The sequence below is a fragment of the Muntiacus reevesi genome, unplaced genomic scaffold (assembly GCF_963930625.1).
Source record: "Muntiacus reevesi unplaced genomic scaffold, mMunRee1.1 SCAFFOLD_77, whole genome shotgun sequence".
Lineage (NCBI taxonomy): Eukaryota > Metazoa > Chordata > Mammalia > Artiodactyla > Cervidae > Muntiacus > Muntiacus reevesi.
The window spans coordinates 236,364-259,344 of NW_027077987.1; the positions used below are offsets into that span (position 1 = coordinate 236,364).

Below are 22,981 nucleotides of genomic sequence, written 5' to 3' on the forward strand. Positions count from 1 at the left end.
AAAAAAAAGAACTAATAAATTCAGCAAACTTGCAGGATACAAAATCATTGCATAGGAATCTGGATGCATTTCTATATTAAAATCCAAAAAGAAAATTAAGAAAATAATCCTGTTTATAGTAGCGTCAAAAAGAATGAAGATCTTAGGGATAAACTTAACCAAGGAGGCAAAAGACTTATATACTGAAAACTATAGAACACTGCTGAAAGAATTTAGAGACAGAAATAAATGGAAAGATATCCTATGTTCATGGATTGGAAGACTTTATTGTTTGAATGTCCCCACTACCCAAAATAATCTGCAGATTCAGTGTGATCCCTCTCCAAATCCCAGGGATAGTTTTTTTTACAAAAATAGGAAAAAATCCAAAAATTCATATGGATCTCAAGGGACCCAGAATAGCCAAAACAACCTTGAAAATGAAGAAAACATAATTAGTGCAATTTTTAAAAATTGTTTATTTTACCAGTCTTAGTTGGCACGTGGGATCAAGTTCCCTGACCAGGGATCAAACCTGGGCCCCCTGTGTTGGGAGCATGGAGTCTTAGCCATTGAACCACCAGGGAAGTCTCGATTAGTACAGTTTTAATTTTGCTTTTGTGACTTTGGTTTCTTTGCAGTATTTCTGTTATCTCATTGCTCTCCTTTTCTACTTTCTTTGCATATTCTCTCATGTGTGCACAACATACTGAACAGTTTCACATGTCACATGGGCAGTAGTTGAGAATGACAACTTGGCTGAGTAAAAGATTCCTGTTAGGTCATAATATTTTAACCTTGGCATTCAGCACTCTTAGTTGCCATTTAGAGGATCCAGGTTGATCGTCTCCTGGATGAGGGCATGGCAGCCCTCTTCAGTATTCTTGCCTGGAGAATTCAATGGACAGAGGAGCATGGTGGGCTGCAGTCCTCGGGGTAGCCAAGAGTTGGACACAGCTGAGCACTGAGCACAAGCCCAGGTTGATAGTAGTGGGTGGTGGAAAAGCAAATAGGGTAGGAAAGTCAGGAAATGACAGGGCCGTAAGAGGAATTCTAAACATCAAGGCTTGAGGAAAGTCCTACAAGTACACAGACAGAAGATTTTCAAGTGGCTCTCTTGTTGCACGTGTTACAAATAGGTCCCTATAAGCATTCAGGATACCAGAAATTAAAGAGAAAGCTAAACTTTGCGTCCTCTTCATGGAAACTGAGGCCTAGAGCTGGCTGAAGCTTTGGCTCTCACTGATGGCAGGGAACATGAATTACTCAAAAATGACTTGGCCTCATCTTCACTGTCACCTAGCATTAAGTATTCTTGACTTTTAGGTATGTACCTAATAAGCTTTTCATTCCTAGAAAGAGATTAAAAAAAACCTTTCTGAAATGTGGAATCTTCAAGAAACAATGGGAAAACTTCAACTGGTGAGTAGGTTTTGTATTGAATTGCTAGAATTTTCATTAAAAATTTTATGTTTTATTTTACATTTTTTTGCTAAATATAATTTACCTATCATATTTACTGTTTTAAGTGTACAGCGGTTTTGGTATAGATACAAAGTAGTACAGCCATCACTACTAATTCCAGGACATTTTAATCACTCCAGAAAGAAACCTCGTACCCATTAGCAGTCAATCCTCGTTTTCCTCTGCTCAACCTCTGACAGTTGCTAATCTGCTTTCTGTCTCTGTAATCTATAATTTGCCTATTCTAGATATTCTATGTAAATGAAATTATACAATATGTAAACCTTTTATGTGTGATTTACACTTAACCCATTGTTTTCAATGTTCATGCATATCATAGCATGTATCATTACTTCTTTTTTATGGCCAGTAATATCCCATTGTATTATATATTTGGTTTTTTATATTATTTTTATTTATTTTTATATTATTATTTTATATTTATATTATTTATATTTCTAGAAATTAAAAAAAGTTTATTGGAATAGAGTTGATTTACAATGTTGTGTTAGTTTTAGATACACAGCAAAGTGAGTCAGTTATAATATACATATATTCACTCTTTCTTACAGATTCTTTTATGTATAGAGGCCATTACAAGAGTATTCAGTAGAGTTCCTTGAGCTATACAGGGGGTCCTTGTTAATTTCCTATTTTACATATAGCAGTGTGTATATACAGGGGGTCCTTGTTAACTTCCTGTTTTACATACAGCAGTGTGTACATACAGGGGTCCTCATTAACTTCCTGGTTTACATACAGCAGTGTGCACATACAGGGGGTCCTCATTAACTTCCTGGTTTATATACAGCAGTGTGTACATACAGGGGTCCTCATTAACTTCCTGGTTTACATACAGCAGTGTGCACATACAGGGGGTCCTCATTAACTTCCTGGTTTATATACAGCAGTGTGCACATACAGGGGTCCTCATTAACTTCCTGGTTTACATACAGCAGTGTGCACATACAGGGGTCCTCACTAACTTCCTGGTTTATATACAGCAGTGTGCACATACAGGGGTCCTCATTAACTTCCTGGTTTACATACAGCAGTGTGCACATACAGGGGGTCCTCATTAACTTCCTGGTTTATATACAGCAGTGTGCACATACAGGGGTCCTCATTAACTTCCTGGTTTACATACAGCAGTGTGCACATACAGGGGGTCCTCATTAACTTCCTGGTTTACATACAGCAGTGTGCACATACAGGGGTCCTCATTAACTTCCTGGTTTACATACAGCAGTGTGTACATACAGGGGTCCTCACTAACTTCCTGGTTTACGTACAGCAGTGTGCACATACAGGGGGTCCTCATTAACTTCCTGGTTTACATACAGCAGTGTGTACATACAGGGGTCCTCACTAACTTCCTGGTTTATATACAGCAGTGTGCACATACAGGGGGTCCTCATTAACTTCCTGGTTTATATACAGCAGTGTGCACATACAGGGGTCCTCATTAACTTCCTGGTTTACATACAGCAGTGTGCACATACAGGGGGTCCTCACTAACTTCCTGGTTTACATACAGCAGTGTGCACATACAGGGGGTCCTCATTAACTTCCTGGTTTATATACAGCAGTGTGTACATACAGGGGTCCTCACTAACTTCCTGGTTTATATACAGCAGTGTGCACATACAGGGGTCCTCACTAACTTCCTGGTTTACATACAGCAGTGTGCACATACAGGGGTCCTCACTAACTTCCTGGTTTACATACAGCAGTGTGCACATACAGGGGTCCTGACTAACTTCCTGGTTTACATACAGCAGTTGTACATACAGGGGGTCCTCACTCACTTCCTGGTTTACGTACAGCAGTGTGTATATACAGGGTTCCTCACTAGCTTCCTGGTTTACACACATCAGTGTGCATGTGTCGTGCCCAGTCCCACTTTACGCCCTCTCCCTGCTTATCTCCGGCTCACCGTGGGTTTGTTTGCTGCATCTGTAACTGTACATCTGTTTTGTAGATAAATTCATTTGTACCCATTTTTTAGATTCCATATATAAGTGATACCATATGATACTTGTCTTTCTCTGACTTATTTCAGTCAGAATGTATATTTGTATACTTCTTTAATCTCATATATAATAGGTAGCAAGTTACACTCAAATTTGGAAAGCCTGTTAGGAATTTTATATTACTTAAATGACTTCATGACTCGTCATTTTACTAATATTAAATGTAAAAACTGATAATTACTTGATAAAATTGTTGACCTTTATTAAAAAGAACTCAGTTTTCTTTTAATTATTTTGCTTGGAAGTACAAACCATCTTACTAGTCATATTGTTCATTCTGGTGGTCTTCAAATGAGACAACTAGTAATCATCCCAGCATAAACCTGGATGTAACCTAACTTAGATATAATCTTATAGCCTAGAACCGGCAGAAAGAATGTCTTGTGTAAAAGTAGAAATTCCTAGGTGGTCACCTGATAGATTATTGAGACTTTTTTAATAGCCTGCTAAATTGGATGAGTCTCCATTAATGTTGGAAACAAAGACTAATACTACCTTCCAAGTTCTCTCATTACTACACTCTTTTTACAGTCTAGTAGTAATACTCTGTGGCAGTCATGAGGCAAATTAAAAATCGAAGCCTTTTGTGATACACTGGCTCATAGTAGGTGTTCAGATACTTAACTGGTTTTTCACTATGTTATGTTCATTATGAACAGTGTATCACAATGCCTTTCTGTTTTATCCAACTACTTTATCAGGTAGTCAGTTCAGCTGAACACTGAATAATTAGCTAAACCTGCTAGTTGTTGTCCACTTTTGAGTTTCATAGATACGTAAAAGTGTCCCATGAAGTCAGGAAATGTAAAGTAGATGTTTTGATGATGTTTTCACTATAGTGTAAGCTCCATGAGGACAGGGAATTTTGCTGTTTGTTCACTGCTGTTTGTAATGCACACTGTTTGCAGTTGTATGTGATTTATAATATTGTCTCAGAACTGTGACCAAGTTTCAATATTGTTGCCTGACAGCAAGATGTAGCTACTTTCTGACCTTTCTTATTTTTTCCATTGGTATTACATTTTATGTATTTTTAAGATAAAGGCTAACAGTATTATTAGCTAACATTTATTAAGTACTTGCCATGTGTTAGACACTGTACAGAGTGTTTCACACTCATAGAATCACCCATAGGTGGACCTGTAGATGAGTCATCATAGATGACTCCTCGGTGTCCAGGTGCTGGTCTTACCCCCATTGTGTAGGTGAAACTGAGAATAACCCCGTACTTATGTATACCCGTGGTGGTCTCAGAGCACCGTCTGCACTTACATATACCCGTGGTGGTCTCAGAGCACCATCTGCACTTAACGTATACCCGTGGTGGTCTCAGAGCACCGTCTGCACTTACATATACCCGTGGTGGTCTCAGAGCACCATCTGCACTTAACGTATACCCGTGGTGGTCTCAGAGCACCGTCTGCACTTACATATACCCGTGGTGGTCTCAGAGCACCATCTGCACTTAACGTATACCTGTGGTGGTCTCAGAGCACCGTCTTCGCTTATGTAAACCCGTGGTGATCTCGGAGCACCGTCTGCGCTTACGTATACCCGTGGTGGTCTCAGAGCACCGTCTTCACTTACATATACCCGTGGTGGTCTCAGAGCACCATCTGCACTTAACGTATACCTGTGGTGGTCTCAGAGCACCGTCTTCGCTTATGTAAACCCGTGGTGATCTCGGAGCACCGTCTGCGCTTACGTATACCCGTGGTGGTCTTAGAGCACTGTCTATTTTCGCTTTTCTTTAAACACAAAAACGCCTTAAAATTTTTTATTGAGCAAGTCATATTCACTTTTTTGAAAGACAATATGCTAAACAAATTAAAAGAAAATAAAATCCAATAATTCTACTACTTTAGAAGGGAGCACTGTTGAGTTTGGGTTTTATGATGCTTTTAGCCTCAATTGAGAATTAACTTTAATTGAAATGGTATATATTTGACTGACTAAAAGTGTGTGTATGTGAATTACTCTTAAATAAGTGTGCTTTCATGTTTTGTACAGTTTCTAGAAATCTTAATTTTTTTTTTTAAATTTTTTAATTTTTTTAATTTTTCAGTGAGTTTTGTCATACATTGATATGAATCAGCCATAGAGTTACACATATTAGAAATCTTAATTTTAGTGTTAAAATTTTCAGGAATTAAGCTTATGTCATAAAGAACAGGAGAGGCTGAATGATGAACTCCTTAAAAAATCAGACCTGGAAACTGTTGTTCATCAGCTTGAACAAGAAAAGCAAAGACTTAACAAAAAATTGAAAGTTTTGCAGTTACAGGTAAAATATAAAATGTTAATAACTTAAAAAGTGTGATTTCCTCTTAATGTTTTATTTTTAGTAGTAGATGGTGTTTCTTTTTCATTCATTCATTCAATAAATATTTGTTGCATGTTTGCGATGTATCAGAAACCAGACTAGGCACTGAGATACAGTAGAAAATCTCTCTCCCTCAAGGACCTTACAGGAACCTTTTATATTCTGACTAGTTGGTACAGGGAACCCCAGCTGAATATTTTCCAATGAAAATTTATCTTTCTTTGAGACACAGGATAATAGAATTAAGACTATGGGGAAGACCATTATGAAATAGTGGGAAGTTGAAGTACAGAATCTTTTTAAGTAAATGCAGTTTTATCACCTTCAGGCACACACACACACACATGCACACACTTAACATACTTGAAATAGGCTAACTTTCTGCCAGGTACCTTATGCTAAATGAATTGGCTTAAGGAACTTGTAAGAATTCATTCATTCATTCATTTGACAAATGGTTATGAGCCTGTAGTGCTGGGATGTATAAAGGTAAAGAAGATACACAGGCCCACTGCTCTTGTGGAGGCTTTAATATAGTTAGGGAGAAAAACTGGTAGCACATAAGTGAAGGAATTAATCTCAGATGGTCAGGGTATTAGATAAAATGGGAGGGTATGCTAGAGATCATCTGATCAAAGGGCTTAGTGCTGGACACCAAGCCTTATGACAATCTGGGGCAATCTTCCAGGCAGGGGGGATGACAAGTGCAGAATCCTGGTGCCATCAAACTCCATGTGTCTGAGGAAGTGAAGGAAAGCCAGTGTGCTATTTTAAGAAGCTGCTGTATCCTAGGCTCTTCAGCATCCGTGGGGCTAATCTATCTGACCCCTTGTCTGCTTAACCAGCTGTTTGACTTGAGCATGTTCTTTAATGTTACTTCAGTTTCCCTGTCTCTGTGGTTAAGATGGCACCTAACCCAAAAGGTTGTCATGAGGATTAAATGAGTTCATATATTATTAAAGTGCTTAGGCCTACATATGAAAGTTAGCAATTTTACTTCCTTTCATGCTATGTCTATCTTGCCATTTCAGCATAATCTCTCAGATACCTGAAACTCCCTTGTTTCTTTGTGTTTTGAATGCATCCTCCTACCCAAAATCCAGCCGTGGATCAGCTAAAACATTCACACGTGAGCAGCTAAGCGCTGCTTGCCTGTGCCCCAGTTGAGTTCAGTTCAGTCACTCAGTCGTAGCCGACTCTTTGCGACCCCATGGACTGCAGCACACCAGGCCTCCCTATCCACTCCAGCTCCCAGAGTTTACTCAGACTCATGTCCATTGAGTCAGTGGTGCCATCCAGCCATCTCATCCTCTGTCGTCCCCTTCTTCTCCCGCCTTCAATCTTTCCCAGCATCAGGGGCTTTTCCAATTAGTCAGCTCTTCACATCAGGTGGCCAAAGTACTGGAGTTTCAGCTTCAGCATCAGTCCTTCCAATGAACACCCAGGACTGATCTCCTTTAGGATGGACTGGTTGGATCTCCTTGCAGTCCAAGCGACTCTCAAGGGTCTTCTCCAACACCACAGCTCAAAAGCATCAATTCTTTGGCACTCAGCTTTCTTTTTAGTCCAACTCTCACACCCATACATAACTACTGGAAAAGCCATAGTTTTGACTAAATGGACCTCTGTTGTCAAAGTAATGTCTCTGCTTTTAATATGCTGTCTAGGTTGGTCATAACTTTTCTTCCTAGGAGCAAGCGTGTGCCCCGGACGGTAGCTATAGCACTGGAAGTTACATGGCCCCGAACCACAGCGCCCCCTTCAGTGAGGTATGGAGATCTTACTCTATATTCCTTACTGCTTGATCTCCCATCCTGCGGGAACATACTCAAGTGTTTTTCATTCTCAGTAAACCCATTCTGAGTAGATGATCTTACCTCCAGTTTTCCTAAAAGAACAGAAGCCATCAGGGAGGCATTCCATGTTTCCTGTCCCCAGATCTTGAACCTGTCCATCCTTATCTTCCCTGTTAGAGTGGAGCCATTTGGCTTTTATGATGGGCCACTGCCTCCATCTGTTCTCTAGGTCCCATTCTCTCTCACTTTAAAATGCTACATATTATCTCTTTTTGATAACATTAGCTTTTGTACTGTTTTTTCCCCATTGGTATTCAAACATGCTTTTCCCTTTTCCCATTCTAAAGCAAAAACTGTGACCCATCCCTATCCAGCTACTCTTTCCTCCTCATTATAGCTTTTACATCTTGAAAAGTCATTCATCCCTGCTTTTCTGCTTGATCACCTTCTATCCTTTAGCACCTCTGCTGCTGCTGCTGCTAAGTTGCTTCAGTAGTGTCTGACTCTGTGTGACCCCATAGACGGCAGCCCACCAGGCTCCTCTGTCCACAGAGTTCTCCAGGCAAGAATACTGGGGTGGTTTGCCATTTCCTTCTTCATTTAGCACCTCAGTCCACTCCAGTTTGCTTCTGTCCTCTACTTCACCAGTACAACTGCTCTCGTTAAGGTCACCAGTCACCTCCATTGTGCCAAATACAGTGGACACTTTTCATTCATCAGTTTGACTTACCATTTAAGGCATTTGCCCATTCCGTCAGCTCTCTTACTTTCTTAACCTCTCTGGTCACTCAGAATAAATTCTGCTGTTCATCCTCTGGATTGTATTGCACACTGTTCTTTTGTGACTCTTGTCCTGCTACAGTTAGAATAATTATTTGACCTTGGACATGTTTTTCATACTGTATTCTTAGCTCATGCTGGACCTACAGTAAATTCTCAATAATTATCTGTCAAATGAATGAAAGAAGATGGTAAGTGACTTGGAATATGTCTTGAAAATCACTTCATGACTTTGAATTGTAAAGAACATCAGTTAAATTAGATTGAACTATACAAAATTGCCAATATTAGGCAACTTTTGGCTTCCCAGGTGGTCCTAGAGGTGAAGTACCTGCCTGCCAGTGCAGGAGACATGAATGATGGGGGTTCCATCCCTGGGTTGGTAAGATCCCCTGGAGGAGGGCATGGCTACCCACTCCAGGATTCTTGCCGTGGACAGAGGAGCCTGGTGGGCTACATACAGTCCATGGGGTCGCCTAGAGTCAGACACAACTGAAGTGACTTAGCATGCATGCATGCACAGGCTACTTTTGACTCCTGAAAATGTCATTTCTATGGTAAAAGTTAATAATTGTGCTTGTGTGAGGAAAGACTAGTTATTCTGTGTATACTATGTTAAATTTAAGCTTCATGTTAAAGTCACGCATATTATAACCAGTTTGAACAGGTAAATTTTCTTTTAGTGCATTTTCAGGTCATCAGAGAGTAAGTACCATGTGATAATTTATTGTTCACTGTGTAGTACTGAATAGTACCCAGACTTGTATATGACAAAAGCAGGACTTGACTTATTGGATTTTATTTAAACTTTTAATATAATTTTTTAAAAATCTTTTCCTTTCAGCATTTACCTCTTTGATATTTGGCAGTTGTAGGTGATATGCAAAACAGCTAATGATTTTTAGTAGCTTTCATTGTAAAAATTATAGTTTATTTGGCTGATTATACATTTTATATGCAACATTGTTTTAAGATTTTATGACTTTAATTTGCAGAAAGAGAACTTACTGTGGAAATTGAGAGGATGAGACTAGAACATGGAATAAAACGACGAGACAAGTCACCTTCTCGTTTAGATACGTTTCTGAAAGGTATAGAAGATGAATGAGATTTTTATAAGAAAGAACTAAAAAAACTCCAACATATAATACAGCGAAGATCTTGCTCTAGAAGTCATTCTACATGTGAAAAAATTCCAGTATTTAAAACACTAGAAAAGGTAATATCTCTTTGTGAGAGTGTTTGATAAGGCAAAAAAGAGCTTTATGAGCAAACTTTTGGTTTATTATTGTAATAATGTAATGTTATTCATACTTATTTTTAGGAAGTTTTTCTTAATTTTCATTTTTGTAGTCTTCGGTGACCATTTTGTAGTCTGTGACTTTAGGAACACTGCATTAATTAGGAAAACTACTTAAGAACAAAGTGTAAGGTACTGATTCCTGGAAATTAAGGGAGATTGAATAGCTCATTATATATCTGGGAAGAGTGCAGGGGCATCTGAGCTTCCAGAAACTGGATCCAGGAACTCATGCTGCTGGACACTTCCTCTCTTTCTAATCTTTACTTTTGGTATCATCTGCATTTTCTCTCTTTAAGTAGAATGGCTTTGTCTCCATGGCAGGCTACGTGGCTTCAGGCCATTCCCATTCTTGGACCAGTCAGAAAGGCAGGCCACATTATACAGACCAGACATCTTCTATGATAACTGTGCAAAAGGAAGGGGTAAAAAATGGCAGTGAGCACTGGACAGATCATCCCCTTTGTCCACTACAATCATGTTTGCAACTTGATGGTCTGAAGATGTATAAGGTTAACGATGATGAATAAAAACATGAGAATAAAAACATGTCCTCATTTTAGGTCTTAATTATTTTCAAAATTTTATGACTATCATTTGGGTTCTTTACATTTTTCTTTCTTTCTTTTTTCATTTATTTTTATTAGTTGGAGGCTAATTACTTTACAATATTGTAGTGGTTTTTGCCATACATTGACATGAATCAGCCATGGATTTACATGTGTTCCCCATCCTGATCCCACCTCCCACCTCCCTCCCCATCCCATCCCTCTGGGTCATCCCAGTATCCCATCCCAGCACTTGTTCCTGACCAGCCCTGAGCACTTGTCTCATGCATCCAACCTGGACTGCTGATCTGTTTCACACTTGATAATATACATGTTTCAATGCTATTCTCTCAGATCATCCTACCCTCGCCTTCTCCTACAGAGTCCAAAAGTCTGTTCTGTACATCTGTGTCTCTCTCTCTGTTTTGCATATAGGGTTATCATTACCATCTTTCTAAATTCCATATATATGTGTTAGTATACTGTAATGGTCTTTATCTTTCTGGCTTGCTTCACTCTGTATAACGGGCTCCAGTTTCATCCATCTCATTAGAAGTGATTCAGATGAATTCTTTTTAACGGCTGGGTAATATTCCATGGTGTATATGTACCACAACTCCCTTATCCATTCGTCTGCTGATGGGCATCTAGGTTGCTTCCATGTCCTGGCTATTATAAACAGTGCTGCGGTGAACATTGGGGTGCACGTGTCTCTTTCAGATCTGGTTTCCTCAGTGTGTATGCCCATAAGTGGGATTGCTGGGTCATATGGCAGTTCTATTTCCAGTTTTTTAAGAAATCTCCACACTGTTCTCCATAGTGGCTGTACTAGTTTGCATTCCCACCAACAGTGTAAGAGGGTTCCCTTTTCTCCACACCCTCTCCAGCATTTATTGCTTGTAGACTTTTGGATAGCAGCCATTCTGACTGGCGTGTACCCCTTTTGGATAGCAGCCATTCTGACTGGCGTGTACCTCATTGTGGTTTTGATTTGCATTTCTCTGATGATGAGTGATGTTGAGCCTCTTTTCATATGTTTGTTAGCCATCTGTATGTCTTCTTTGGAGAAATGTCTGTTTAGATCTTTGGCCCATTTTTTGATTGGGTCATTTATTTTTCTGGAATTGAGTTGCAGGAGTTGCTTGTATATTTTTGAGATTAATCCTTTGTCTGTTTCTTCATTTGCTGTTATTTTCTCCCATTCTGAAGTGTGTCTTTTCACTTTGCTTATAGTTTCCTTTGTTGTGCAAAAGCTTTTAAGTTTCATTAGGTCCCATTTGTTTATTTTTGCTTTTATTTCCAATATTCTGGGAGGTGGGTCATAGAGGATCTTGCTGTGATTTGTATCAGAGAGTGTTTTGCCTATGTTCTCCTCTAGGAGTTTTATAGTTTCTGGTCTTACATTTAGATCTTTAATCCATTTTCAGTTTATTTTTGTGTATGGTGTTAGAAAGTGTTCTAGTTTTATTCTTTTACAGGTGGTTGACCAGTTTTCCCAGCACCACTTGTTAAAGAGGTTGTCTTTTTTTCCATTGTATACCCTTGCCTCCTTTGTCGAAGATAAGGTGTCCATAGGTACGTGGATTTATCTCTGGGCTTTCTATTCTGTTCCATTGATCTGTATTTCTGTCTTTGTGCCAGCACCATACTGTCTTGATGACTGTGGCTTTGTAGTAGAGCCTGAAGTCAGGCAGGTTGATTCCTCCAGTTCCATTCTTCTTTCTCAAGATTGCTTTGGCTATTCAAGGTTTCTTGAATTTCCATACAAATTGTGAAATTATTTGTTCTAGTTCTGTGAAAAATACCATTGGTAGCTTGATAGGGATTGCATTGAATCTATAGATTGCTTTGGGTAGTATACTCATTTTCACAATACTGATTCTTCCAATTTATGAACATGGTCTATTTCTCCATCTGTTTGTGTCCTCTTTGATTTCTTTCATCAGTGTTTTATAGTTTTCTATATATAGGTCTTTTGTTTCTTTAGGCAGATATACTCCTATGTATTTAATTCCTTTTGTTGCAATGGTGAGTGGTATTGTTTTCTTAATTTCTCTTTCTCTTTTCTCATTGGTAGTGTATAGAAATGCAAGGCATTTCTGTGTGTTAATTTTATATCCTGCTACATTACTGTATTTATTGATTAGCTCTAATAATTTTCTGGTAAAATCTTTAGGGTTTTCTATGTAGAAGATCATGTCATCTGCAAACAGTGAGAGTTTTACCTCTTCTTTTCCTATCTGGATTGCTTTTATTTCTTTTTCTGCTCTGATTGCTGTGGCCAACACTTCCAAAACTATGTTGAATAGTAATGGTGAGAGTGGGCACCCTTGACTTGTTCCTGACTTTAAGGGAAATGCTTTCAATTTTCACCATTGAGGACAATGTTTGCTGTGGGTTTGTCATATATAGCTTGTGTTATTATGTTGAGGTATGTTCCTTCTATTCCTGCTTTTTGGAGAATTTTTATCATAAATGGATGTTGAATTTTGTCAAAGGCTTTCTCTGCATCTATTGAGATAATCATGTGGTTTTTATCTTTCAATTTGTTAATGTGGTGTATTACATTGATTGATTTGCAGATATTAAAGAATCCTTGCATTCCTGGGATAAAGCCCACTTGGTCATGATGTATGATCTTTTTAATATGCTGTTGGATTCTGTTTGCTAGAATTTTGTTAAGGATTTTTGCATCTATGTTCATCAGTGATATTGGCCTGTAGTTTTCTTTTTTTGTGGCATCTTTGTCTGGTTTTGGAATTAGGGTGATGGTGGCCTCATAGAATGAGTTTGGAAGTTTGCCTTCTTCTGCAATTTTCTGGAAGAGTTTGAGTAAGATAGGTGTTAGCTCTTCTCTAAATTTTTGGTAGAATTCAGCTGTGAAGCCATCTGGTCCTGGGCTTTTGTTTGCTGGAAGATTTCTGATTACAGTTTCGATTTCCGTGCTTGTGATGGGTCTGTTAAGACTTTCTATTTCTTCCTGGTTCAATTTTGGAAAGTTATACTTCTCTAAGAATTTGTCCATTTCTTCCAAGTTGTCCATTTTATTGGCATAGAGCTGGTGGTAGTAGTCTCTTATGATCCTTCATATTTCAGTGTTGTCTGTTGTGATCTCTCCATTTTCATTTCTAATTTTGTTGATTTGGTTCTCCCTTTGTTTCTTGATGAGTCTGGCTAACGGTTTGTCAGTTTTGTTTACCTTTTCAAAAAACCAGCTTTTAGCTTTGTTGATTTTTTCTATGGTCTCTTTTGTTTCTTTTGCATTTATTTCTGCCCTAATTTTTAAGATTTCTTTCCTTCTGCTAACCCTGGGGTTCATTTCTTCCTTCTCTAGTTGCTTTATGTGTAGAGTTGGGTTGTTTATTTGACTTGTTTCTTGAGGTAAGCCTGTAATGCTATGAACCTTCCCCTTAGCACTGCTTTTACAGTGTCCAGATTCTTCTTTCTTTTAAACGTTGGAGTTACAGGATTCCTGGAGGCTTCTATGACCCTCACATTATCTACATACTGGATAAAATTAGAGAAGTTGGAAGTACAGTCATTAAAACTCAGGACATTTGATTTTAGACTTGGCTGCATTTACCAACTCTGTCATCTTTTTCTTGAAGATCTGCCTACTGCCAAATGGTTTTGAGACATTTTCTGATTAGACTGTTTTGTAACTTCATTGGCTCCTGACTGAATTTGATTTGGAGTGTTAGTTTAAACACTGTGCTTTGTTATCTGTTAAGAGCACAATGAATGGGTGGGGACATACAGTTAAGTTAATTTATGTGTGCTGAGTTGTTTTTTAAGCTCCAAATATACTTAGGAATCAAGAAAAAGAAATCACTGAATTGATCACCTTCATTGTGTGGGACAGTCTTCTTCAAAAATGTTGATTAGTTTAATCAACTTATTAAGTAGAACTGAGTGGGTAAGTGTCTCAGTACTTTTAAATATTGGATTTGTTTGCTTGGTGTGAATTCATGGTTGAAAGGCAAGTTGAGATATGGGTAAGTTACTGGTAAAATTAGGAGGGGCCTTCCCCCCTTCATCTTATTTAGTTTCTTGAAATGTTCTAATGACACCTGACATGATTCATTTTGTAAAGTTTAGAAAGTTGGGACCTTGGTAGCATTTTAGAGTCCAGTAGTAAATTTCAGGCGTGGTAGGGAATAATGGGTGATGTACGTGAGTGAAATGGGTGGAGTGTAAGACAGTTGTGAGTGCTGTGAACTAAGGAGTAAATTCTAGTCTAAAACTGGGTGTTTTAAGCTTGTTTAGAAACAGTTGTTGGCAGACAGCATAGACCTGTCTCAAGCTCGATTTGGTACAGGCTGTGTTTTCAACCCCTGCTTTTTATAGCAAATTGTTGGGCAGAGTTTCCTGGGATTGCTGCAACTCAGAAAATATATTGACATTTTTTTGTATCGGTAATTTTTTTTTTCATTTATTTTTATTAGTTGGAGACTAATTACTTTACATTATTGTAGTGGTTTTTGCCATACATTGACGTGAATCAGCCATGAATTTACATGTGTTTCCCATCCCAATCCCCCCTCCCGCCTCCCTCTCCACCCCATCTCTCTGGGTCTTCCCAGTGCACCAGCCCTGAGCACTTGTCCCATGCATCCAACCTTGGCTGGTGATCTGTTTCACCCTTGATAGTATACTTGTTTCAATGCTCTTCTCTCAGGACATCCCACCCTCGCCTTCTCCCACAGAGTCTAAAAGTCTGTTCTGTACATCTGTGTGTCTTTTTCTGTTTTGCATATAGGGTTTTCGTTCTCTGTTGTCTATGTAGGGACAGCGCTGGTCTCTTTGACCTTGTACTCACCAGATTTCCAAATGTGAGTTTTGGGTATAGTGTAATGGGAAATGCTTTGGAGTTGGAAACCTTATTAGAAGCTTCAACTCCAGACACTGGCTTAGACAAGTTACCTAACTCATGGCTTCCTGATTTGCAAAGTGAGGAATGTATCTACAACCTCTTATGAAGATTACATGACATAATTGTATAAGGGTCTAACATAACATCTAATTCGTAGTAAATGTTTTATTTCTTTATTATTTGCTGGTTTAAAGCACATCTGCTGCTGCTGCTAAGTTGCTTCAGTCATGTCCAACTCTGTGCGACCCCATAGACAGCAGCCCACCAGGCTTCTCCGTCCCTGGGATTCTCCAGGCAGGAATACTGGAGTGGGTTGCCGTTTCCTTCTCCCAAGCACATCAGGTGTAGATAGAAAGTTAGGTTTAATTCAGTAGATGTGTACTGAGAGCATACTATGAATGTGGCATCCAGGATACAAGATAAAGAAGACCTGTTTCCTATCCTCAGTCTAGCATTGTGGGTATGTGTACATGAGTTTGTGTATGTGTGCATGTGTGTTTAGGAAAAATGGAGTGATAAAAGGGAATTATTAGCACTCATACATACATACAAGACACATTTAGCGAAGTGGGGAATTCATTCATTTTAGAATTACATGCTAAGTACTGAAGGTGTGGTGGGAAGGACCTCCTGTGTCTCTGAGGGCACTTGCGTTTTAGTGTTGGTGGTGGTTCAGTCTGTAAGTCACGTCTGACTCTCTGCAACCCCATGGACTGCAGCACACCAGGCTTCCCTGTCCTTCACCATCTTCTTGAGCTTTCTCAAACTCATGTCTGTTGAGTCAGTGATGCCATCCAGCCATCTCGTCTTCTGTCATCCCCTTCTCCTCCTGCCTCCTGTCTTTCCCGGCATCAGGGTCTTTTCCAATGAGTTTGCTTTTCACACCAGGTGGCCAAAGTATTGGAGCTTCAGCTTCAGTATCAGTCCTTCCAGTGATTATTCAGGGTTGATTTCCTTTAGAATTGAGTGGTTGGATCTCCTTGCTGTCCAGGGGATTCTCAAGAGTCTTCTCCAGCATCACAATTTGAAAGCATCGATTCCTGGGCTCTCAGCCCTCTTTTTGGTCCAACTCTCACATCTGTAAATGACTACTGGAAAACTGTAGCTTTGACTATACAGACCTTTGTCAGAGAAGTAATATCTCTCTTTGTAGTACTCTGTCTAGGTCTGTCATAGCTTTTCTTCCAAGGAGCAAACATCTTTTAATTTCATGGCTGCAGTCACCATCCACAGTGATTTTGGAGCCCAAGAAAATAAAATCTGTCACTCTTTCCACTTTCTCTGCATCTATTTGCTATAAAGTGATGGGACCAGATGCCATGATCTTAGTTTATTGAATGTTGAGTTTTAAGCCAGCTTTTTCACTTTCCTCTTTCACCATCATAAAGAGGCTCTTTAGTTCCTCTTCACTTTCTGCCATTAGGATGGTAACATCTGCATATCTGAGGTTGTTGATATTTCTCCTGGCAGTCTTGATTCCAGCTTGTGAGTCACCTATCCAGGTATTTTGCATGATGTACTCTGCATATAAGTTAAATAAGCAGGGTGACAATATACAAAACTTGATGTACTCCTTTCCCAATTTTGAACCAATCCGTTGTTCCATGTCCAGTTCTAACTATTGCTTCCTGACCTGCATACAGGTTTCTCAGTAGACAGGTAAGGTGTCTGGTACTCCTATCTCTTTAAGAATTTTCCACAGTTTGTTGTGATCCATATGATCCATACAGTCAAAGGCTTTAGCACAGTCAGTGAAGCAGATTCTTTTTTTTTTTTTTTATTTCTCTTGCTCTTCCTATGACCCAGTGGATGTTGGCAATTTGATCTCTGATTTTAGTGATAAAGACACACTAAACACCCAGTTGTGTAAATAACTTTATAATCTCATTTATAGTAAGTATTAATGAGGAAAGAATACAGGAAATTTTCAGAATGCTATGAGAGTATATAGAGGGAGATCTAAATTAGATTGGAGAATCTGGAAGGACTCCTTACAGAGAGTGGCGTTTAAGCTGAGACCTAGATAATAATGAAAAACAGACTGTCAAATCCTTATTCGTTGAGCTCTCCTTTTCTAAAATCTAGGCATACCACCTCCTTTCTGTAAAAATATTTTTATTTAAATATGGTTACGTCATAGGTTCTCTTTTATCGTTATTTAAATGTTAATTAAGTCCTCACCCTAATTGCTTTTATCCTGTAATACAGATGCATTTTGTCCTTCAAGGTGTCCAGATAGCTAATCTCATTCATTTTCCCTTGACTTTTCTTGCTTAACCAAGAGGATAACTTATTTCCAAGTGGCAGGTGAAGGATACTTCATGGATATTTACCATTTACCAAGTGTACTTTGGACATGGTATGTACATAGTAGATATTGAATACCATAGATCAGAATGCTTTCCAATGTAGCAAAATACCAGATTGTCACTATCTCTGGAGCTTCTGCATATAGTACTTGAACATTAATATGCCATAGACCCCAAGTGTACATTTGCCATATTTATTTTCTATAATAACTATGAAGTTAATGGGTTTTTTTTTAAGTTGTACTGAAGTAATAGGTATAATTTTGTTTTAGGAATGTTGGAAGTACTTGCTTATTCAGTGAATATCCTAATGTGCACCGTCTGGTAGAAATATTTATATTTATCTGATTGCAGAAAAAATAGAGCTCACATAGGTTTGGTGCTGGGACAGTTGGGGGCTGGTATGCCTGGGAAATTGATCTTGGATTTAGTCTCAGGAAACACTGAGGAATGTGCTAGGCTGTTAAGTTACTTGTGCTGGGTGAGCAGGTGAGCAGGTATTCACATACCCGCTTGATTCCTCCCATGGAGAGGGCTATGAACTAGTGATTCCCAGCTCCAAATGAATCAGAATCACTTGGAGGGCTTGATAAACCAGTTACTGGGCCCTGCCCCCATAGTTTCTGATTGAGTAGGTCTGGGATATACCTCAAAATTTGCATGCCTTGCATGTTCGCAGATACTGTATGCTTCCAGTCTGGGGATTATACTTTAGTTACAACAGCAGTATACACAACTGGGGTAGAGTGACACTTGAAGCATCTGATGGGGTCTCATCAAGTAGGATCAGTGGCAGCTGGGTCTCTTGCTGGGAACTCGAAGGTCTGGAAATTTGCCCCAGTATTGCCAGCATTCTCTCTCCTGCTCTCCTTATAGATTAATAATTGTGTTCCTTAATTACATTAAAGGAAGTTGTGTTCTTTTTGTCTGTTAGCATCTTTCAGTCAGTCTCATCTTCAGCATCCTTGTGCCAACCATGTGGTGATAATTCTGTCTTGAATTATCTTGAAACAATATTGTCTTGAAATGATAACTGCTGTCTTGAATTATGTTTCAGGGTGATTGCGACTCAGATATCCATCTCGTCACAAGAGAAAGAGACGAACTTCAGCGTATGCTAGAAAGATTTGAAAAGCACATGGTGGATATACAGTCCAATGTTAAATTATTGACAGCAGAAAGAGATAAACCAAGTATCTTATATAAGATATTGATTATGTAACACCAGTTAACTATAATGGAACCAGTATATATCCTTTATATTACTGTAGTATATGGATTTTAGGGATATCCCTTCATAGTTAGTAGTTTCTACTATCATCCTGTGCCCAAAGCAGAATTTTCTATTGTTTTTTCATATTTATTTTTCCTCTTTTCTAGCCTATCTATGGGTCAGGTCAGTTTGGGATAATTCCCTATTTCTCAAACTACTGAATGAGTCTTAGCCTGACTCTGAGTCAAGTGTTTGCTTGGGATTCAATCATGTTGGGTTATGTGTATCTTCCAGTGGGTAGCACTAACTAATGCTTGGATGTTAGTTGAATGTTAAGGACTTAGCTTTGAGGGATAGGGAGGGGAGATTGACTAGGTTGGACCAGTTACAAGCCTCAGTTGTCAGAAGGCAAAGTGAGTCTGAGCAAAGCATCATGTTTATCACCACAATTTGTTCTCATACCAATCTCCCATGAAATCCTATTGCTGTTTTGAAAGGAAGAGAAAGATATAGAGTTAAAAGGCCAAGTTGAAGGAGCTTTTCTTTCTTTTGAAATTTTTTTGGGATTCTGCAGTACATATTGATCTACTTTCTGGGTTTTTCCTGCAGTTGGCTTAGATTTCAGCTTTCTTGGGTCTGCTTACTTAATTAGTAGTTGTCCATCTGCTATTTGGCTTTCAAAATTTTGTGGTTGGCACTTCTCTCCATCTTCTTGTCTTTTTGTTTTAATTATTACTATTATTGCTTGAATCCTCTTACTCTCAGTCTTTAGTATGTCATTTTATTTATAAGTTAGAATTTTTTTTATATTTCCTTAATTTTTTTCCCCATTTATTTTTATTAGATGGAGGCTAATTACTTTACAATATTGTAGTGGGTTTGGTCATACATTGACATAAATCAGCCATGGATTTACATGTGTTCCCCATCCTGATCCCCCCTCCCGCCTCCCTCTCCACCCCATCCCTCTGGGTCTTCCCAGTGCACCAGCCCTGAGCACTTGTCTCCTGCATCCAGCCTGGGCTGGTGATCTGTTTCACCCTTGATAGTATACTTGTTTCAAAGTTATTCTCTCAGAACATCCCACCCTCGCCTTCTCCCACAGAGTCTAAAAGTCTGTTCTGTACATCTGTGTGTCTTTTTCTGTTTTGCATATAGGGTTATCGTTACCATCTTTCAAAATTCCATATATATGCGTTAGTATACTGTATTGGTCTTTATCTTTCTGGCTTACTTCACTCTGTATAATGGGCTCCAGTTTCATCCATCTCATTAGAACTGATTCAAATGAATTCTTTTTAACGGCTGAGTAATATTCCATGGTGTTATGTACCACAGCTTTCTTATCCATTCGTCTGCTGATGGGCATCTAGGTTGCTTCCATGTCCTGGCTATTATAAGCAGTGCTGCAATGAACATTGGGGTGCACGTGTCTCTTTCAGATCTGGTTTCCTCGGTGTGTATGCCCAGAAGTGGGATTGCTGGGTCATATGGCAGTTCTATTTCCAGTTTTTTAAGAAATCTCCACACTGTTCTCCATAGTGGCTGTACTAGTTTGCATTCCCACCAACAGTGTAAGAGGGTTCCCTTTTCTCCACACCCTCTCCAGCATTTATTGCTTGTAGACTTTTGGATAGCAGCCATTCTGACTGGCATGTAATGGGACCTCATTGAGATTTTGATTTGCATTTCTCTGATGATGAGTGATGTTGAGCATCATGTAATGGGACCTCACTGAGGTTTTGATTTGCATTTCTCTGATGATGAGTGATGTTGAGCATCTTTTCATGTGTTTGTTAGCCATCTGTATGTCTTCTTTGGAGAAATGTCTATTTAGATCTTTGGCCCACTTTTTGATTGGGTCATTTATTTTTCTGGAATTGAGCTGCAGGAGTTGCTTGTATATTTTTGAGATTAATCCTTTGTCTGTTTCTTCATTTGCTATTATTTTCTCCCATTCTGAAGGCTGTCTTTTCACCTTGCTTATAGTTTCCTTTGTTGTGCAAAAGCTTTTAAGTTTCATTAGGTCCCATTTGTTTCTTTTTGCTTTTATTTCCAATATTCTGGGAGGTGGGTCATAGAGGCTCTTGCTGTGATTTATGTCGAGAGTGTCTTGCCTATGTTCTCCTCTAGGAGTTTTATAGTTTCTGGTCTTACATTTAGATCTTTAATCCATTTTCAGTTTATTTTTGTGTATGGTGTTAGAAAGTGTTCTAGTTTCATTCTTTTACAAGTGGTTGACCAGTTTTCCCAGCACCACTTGTTAAAGAGGCTGTCTTTTTTCCATTGTATATTCTTGCCTCCTTTGTTGAAGATAAGGTGTCCATAGGTATGTGGATTTATCTCTGGGCTTTCTATTCTGTTCCATTGATCTATATTTCTGTCTTTTAGAATTTTTTAAAAATTAATTTATTTTTAAAGGTTACACCCATTTATTGTTATTATAAAATATTGGTTATTTTCTCTCTGCTGTACAATATATCCCTATAGCTTATTTTCTACATGACAGTTTGTACCTCTTACTCTCCTACCCCTATATTGTCCCTCCCCCTTCCTTCTCCTCACTGGTAACCACTAGTTTGTTCTCTATATTTATTTCTGCTTTCTTTTTGTTGTATTCACAAGTTTGTTGTATTTTTAGATTTCACACAAAAATGCAGTATCATACAGTATTTGTCTTACCCTTTTGAAGTATCTCACTTAGCATAATACCCTCCAAATCCATCCATATTACTACAAATGACAAAATTTCATTCTTTTTAATGGCCGAGGATTATTCCTGTGGGTGTGTGTGTGTGTGTGTGTGTGTGTGTATGTATCACATCTTCTTTATCCATTCACCTGTTGGTAGACACTTATGTTGCTTCCATATCTTGACAATTGTAAATAATTTTGGTATAAACATTGGGGTGTGTTATCCTTTCAAACTGGTGTTTTTGTCTTTTTCAGATATATACGCAGGAGTATAATTGCTGGTTCTATTTTTAATTTTTTTTAAAACTTCCATTCTGTTTCCCCAGTGGTTGCATCAATTACATTCCCACAAACAATGTACAAAATTCCCTTTTCTACACATCCTTGCCAATAATTTATTATCTGTGTTCATTTTATGATAGCCATTCTGACTGGTGTGAGGTGATATCTCACTGTAGTTTCGATTTGCATTTCCTTAACATTTAGTGATGTTGAGCATCTTTTCATGTGCCTGTTGTCTACTATCTTCATGTCCCTTTGGAAAAATGTATATTCATATTTTCTGCCCACTTTTTAATTGTTTTTTTTTATGTTGAGTTGTATTAATATGAGCTTTTTAATGTATGTTGGATATTAACTCCTTGTCAGTGATATCATTTGTAAATATTTTCTTCCATTGAGTAGGTTTTTTTTTTAGTCAATGGTTTCCTTTACTGTGCAAAATATTTTGGGTTTAATTAGGTTGCTTTTTATTTTTGCTTTTATTTACTTTGCTTTAGAAGACAGATCCAAAAAATATTGCTACAATTTATGTCAGAGTGTTCTGCCTACATTTTCCTCTAGGAGTTTTATGGTTTTTGGTCTTAAATTTAGGTCTTTAATAAGCTGTTGTTGTTGTTTTTACTGAAGTCTTTAATTCATTTTGAGTTTATTGTGATATATGGTGTTAGAGAATGTTCTGATTTCATTCTCTTATGTGTAGCTGTCCAGTTTTACCAGCACCATTTATTGAGAAGACTGTCTTTTCTCCGTTATATACCCTTGCCTCCTTTGCTATAGATTAATAGACCATAAGGGCATGGGTTTATTTCTGGGCTCTCTAATCTGTTCATTGATCCGTGTGTCTGTTTCTGTGTCAATACCAGGCTGTTTTGATTACTGTAGCTTTGTGGTGTGGCCTGAAATCAGGTAGGGTGATTCTTCCAGCTGTGTTCTTTCTCGAGACTGTTTTTGCTCTGCAGGGTTAAAGCTGGAAATGTTGATGATATTATAAGTGTGCAACAATGAAATTTCATGTAACTGAATATCTTAGAATATAGAGTTGATATGTTTTATTAGGAATTTAAAGAACTGATATGAGAGTTTTGAAAATTGCTAACTATAAAGGAGGGAGTTTGCAATAACAAATATTTATATAAAATCTAACAGCTATTTTATTGTACTTGTAATGTTTCTTATTACATATTTACTTGAGGAATACATCTGCTGATAGGCCAGCATAGCCTAAAAGTATTTTGAATTTTTAGAAACTTAAAATTCAGTGTCTGATTCACATCTTCTAAAATATATGTTCTTCTGCAAATCTTCCTTTGAATGATAAGAATATAATTACAGGAAAATTTCAGATTCTTTAGGTCCTGATAGAGGATTCTGAAAAAGTATGAGGATG

The 22,981-nt window shown here is 38.3% G+C and overlaps 2 protein-coding genes across 2 annotated transcripts in view; both read left to right on the forward strand.

The window, feature by feature from the left end:
• The window catches only part of LOC136155319 (centrosomal protein of 135 kDa-like), a 41,189-nt gene that overhangs the window by 7,599 nt on the left and 10,609 nt on the right, over positions 1-22,981 (forward strand). Inside the window, exons 5-6 of the mRNA XM_065917130.1 lie at positions 7,491-7,568; positions 9,371-9,594. Of these exons, the coding sequence (XP_065773202.1) occupies positions 7,491-7,568; positions 9,371-9,403 (111 nt within the window). The 3' untranslated portion in view covers positions 9,404-9,594. The remainder of the gene's footprint in view (positions 1-7,490; positions 7,569-9,370; positions 9,595-22,981) is intronic.
• Positions 14,215-22,981, forward strand: part of LOC136155320 (cyclin-Y-like protein 1) — a 44,626-nt gene continuing 35,859 nt past the window's right edge. Inside the window, exons 1-3 of the mRNA XM_065917131.1 lie at positions 14,215-14,218; positions 14,983-15,055; positions 18,463-18,517. Of these exons, the coding sequence (XP_065773203.1) occupies positions 14,215-14,218; positions 14,983-15,055; positions 18,463-18,517 (132 nt within the window). The remainder of the gene's footprint in view (positions 14,219-14,982; positions 15,056-18,462; positions 18,518-22,981) is intronic.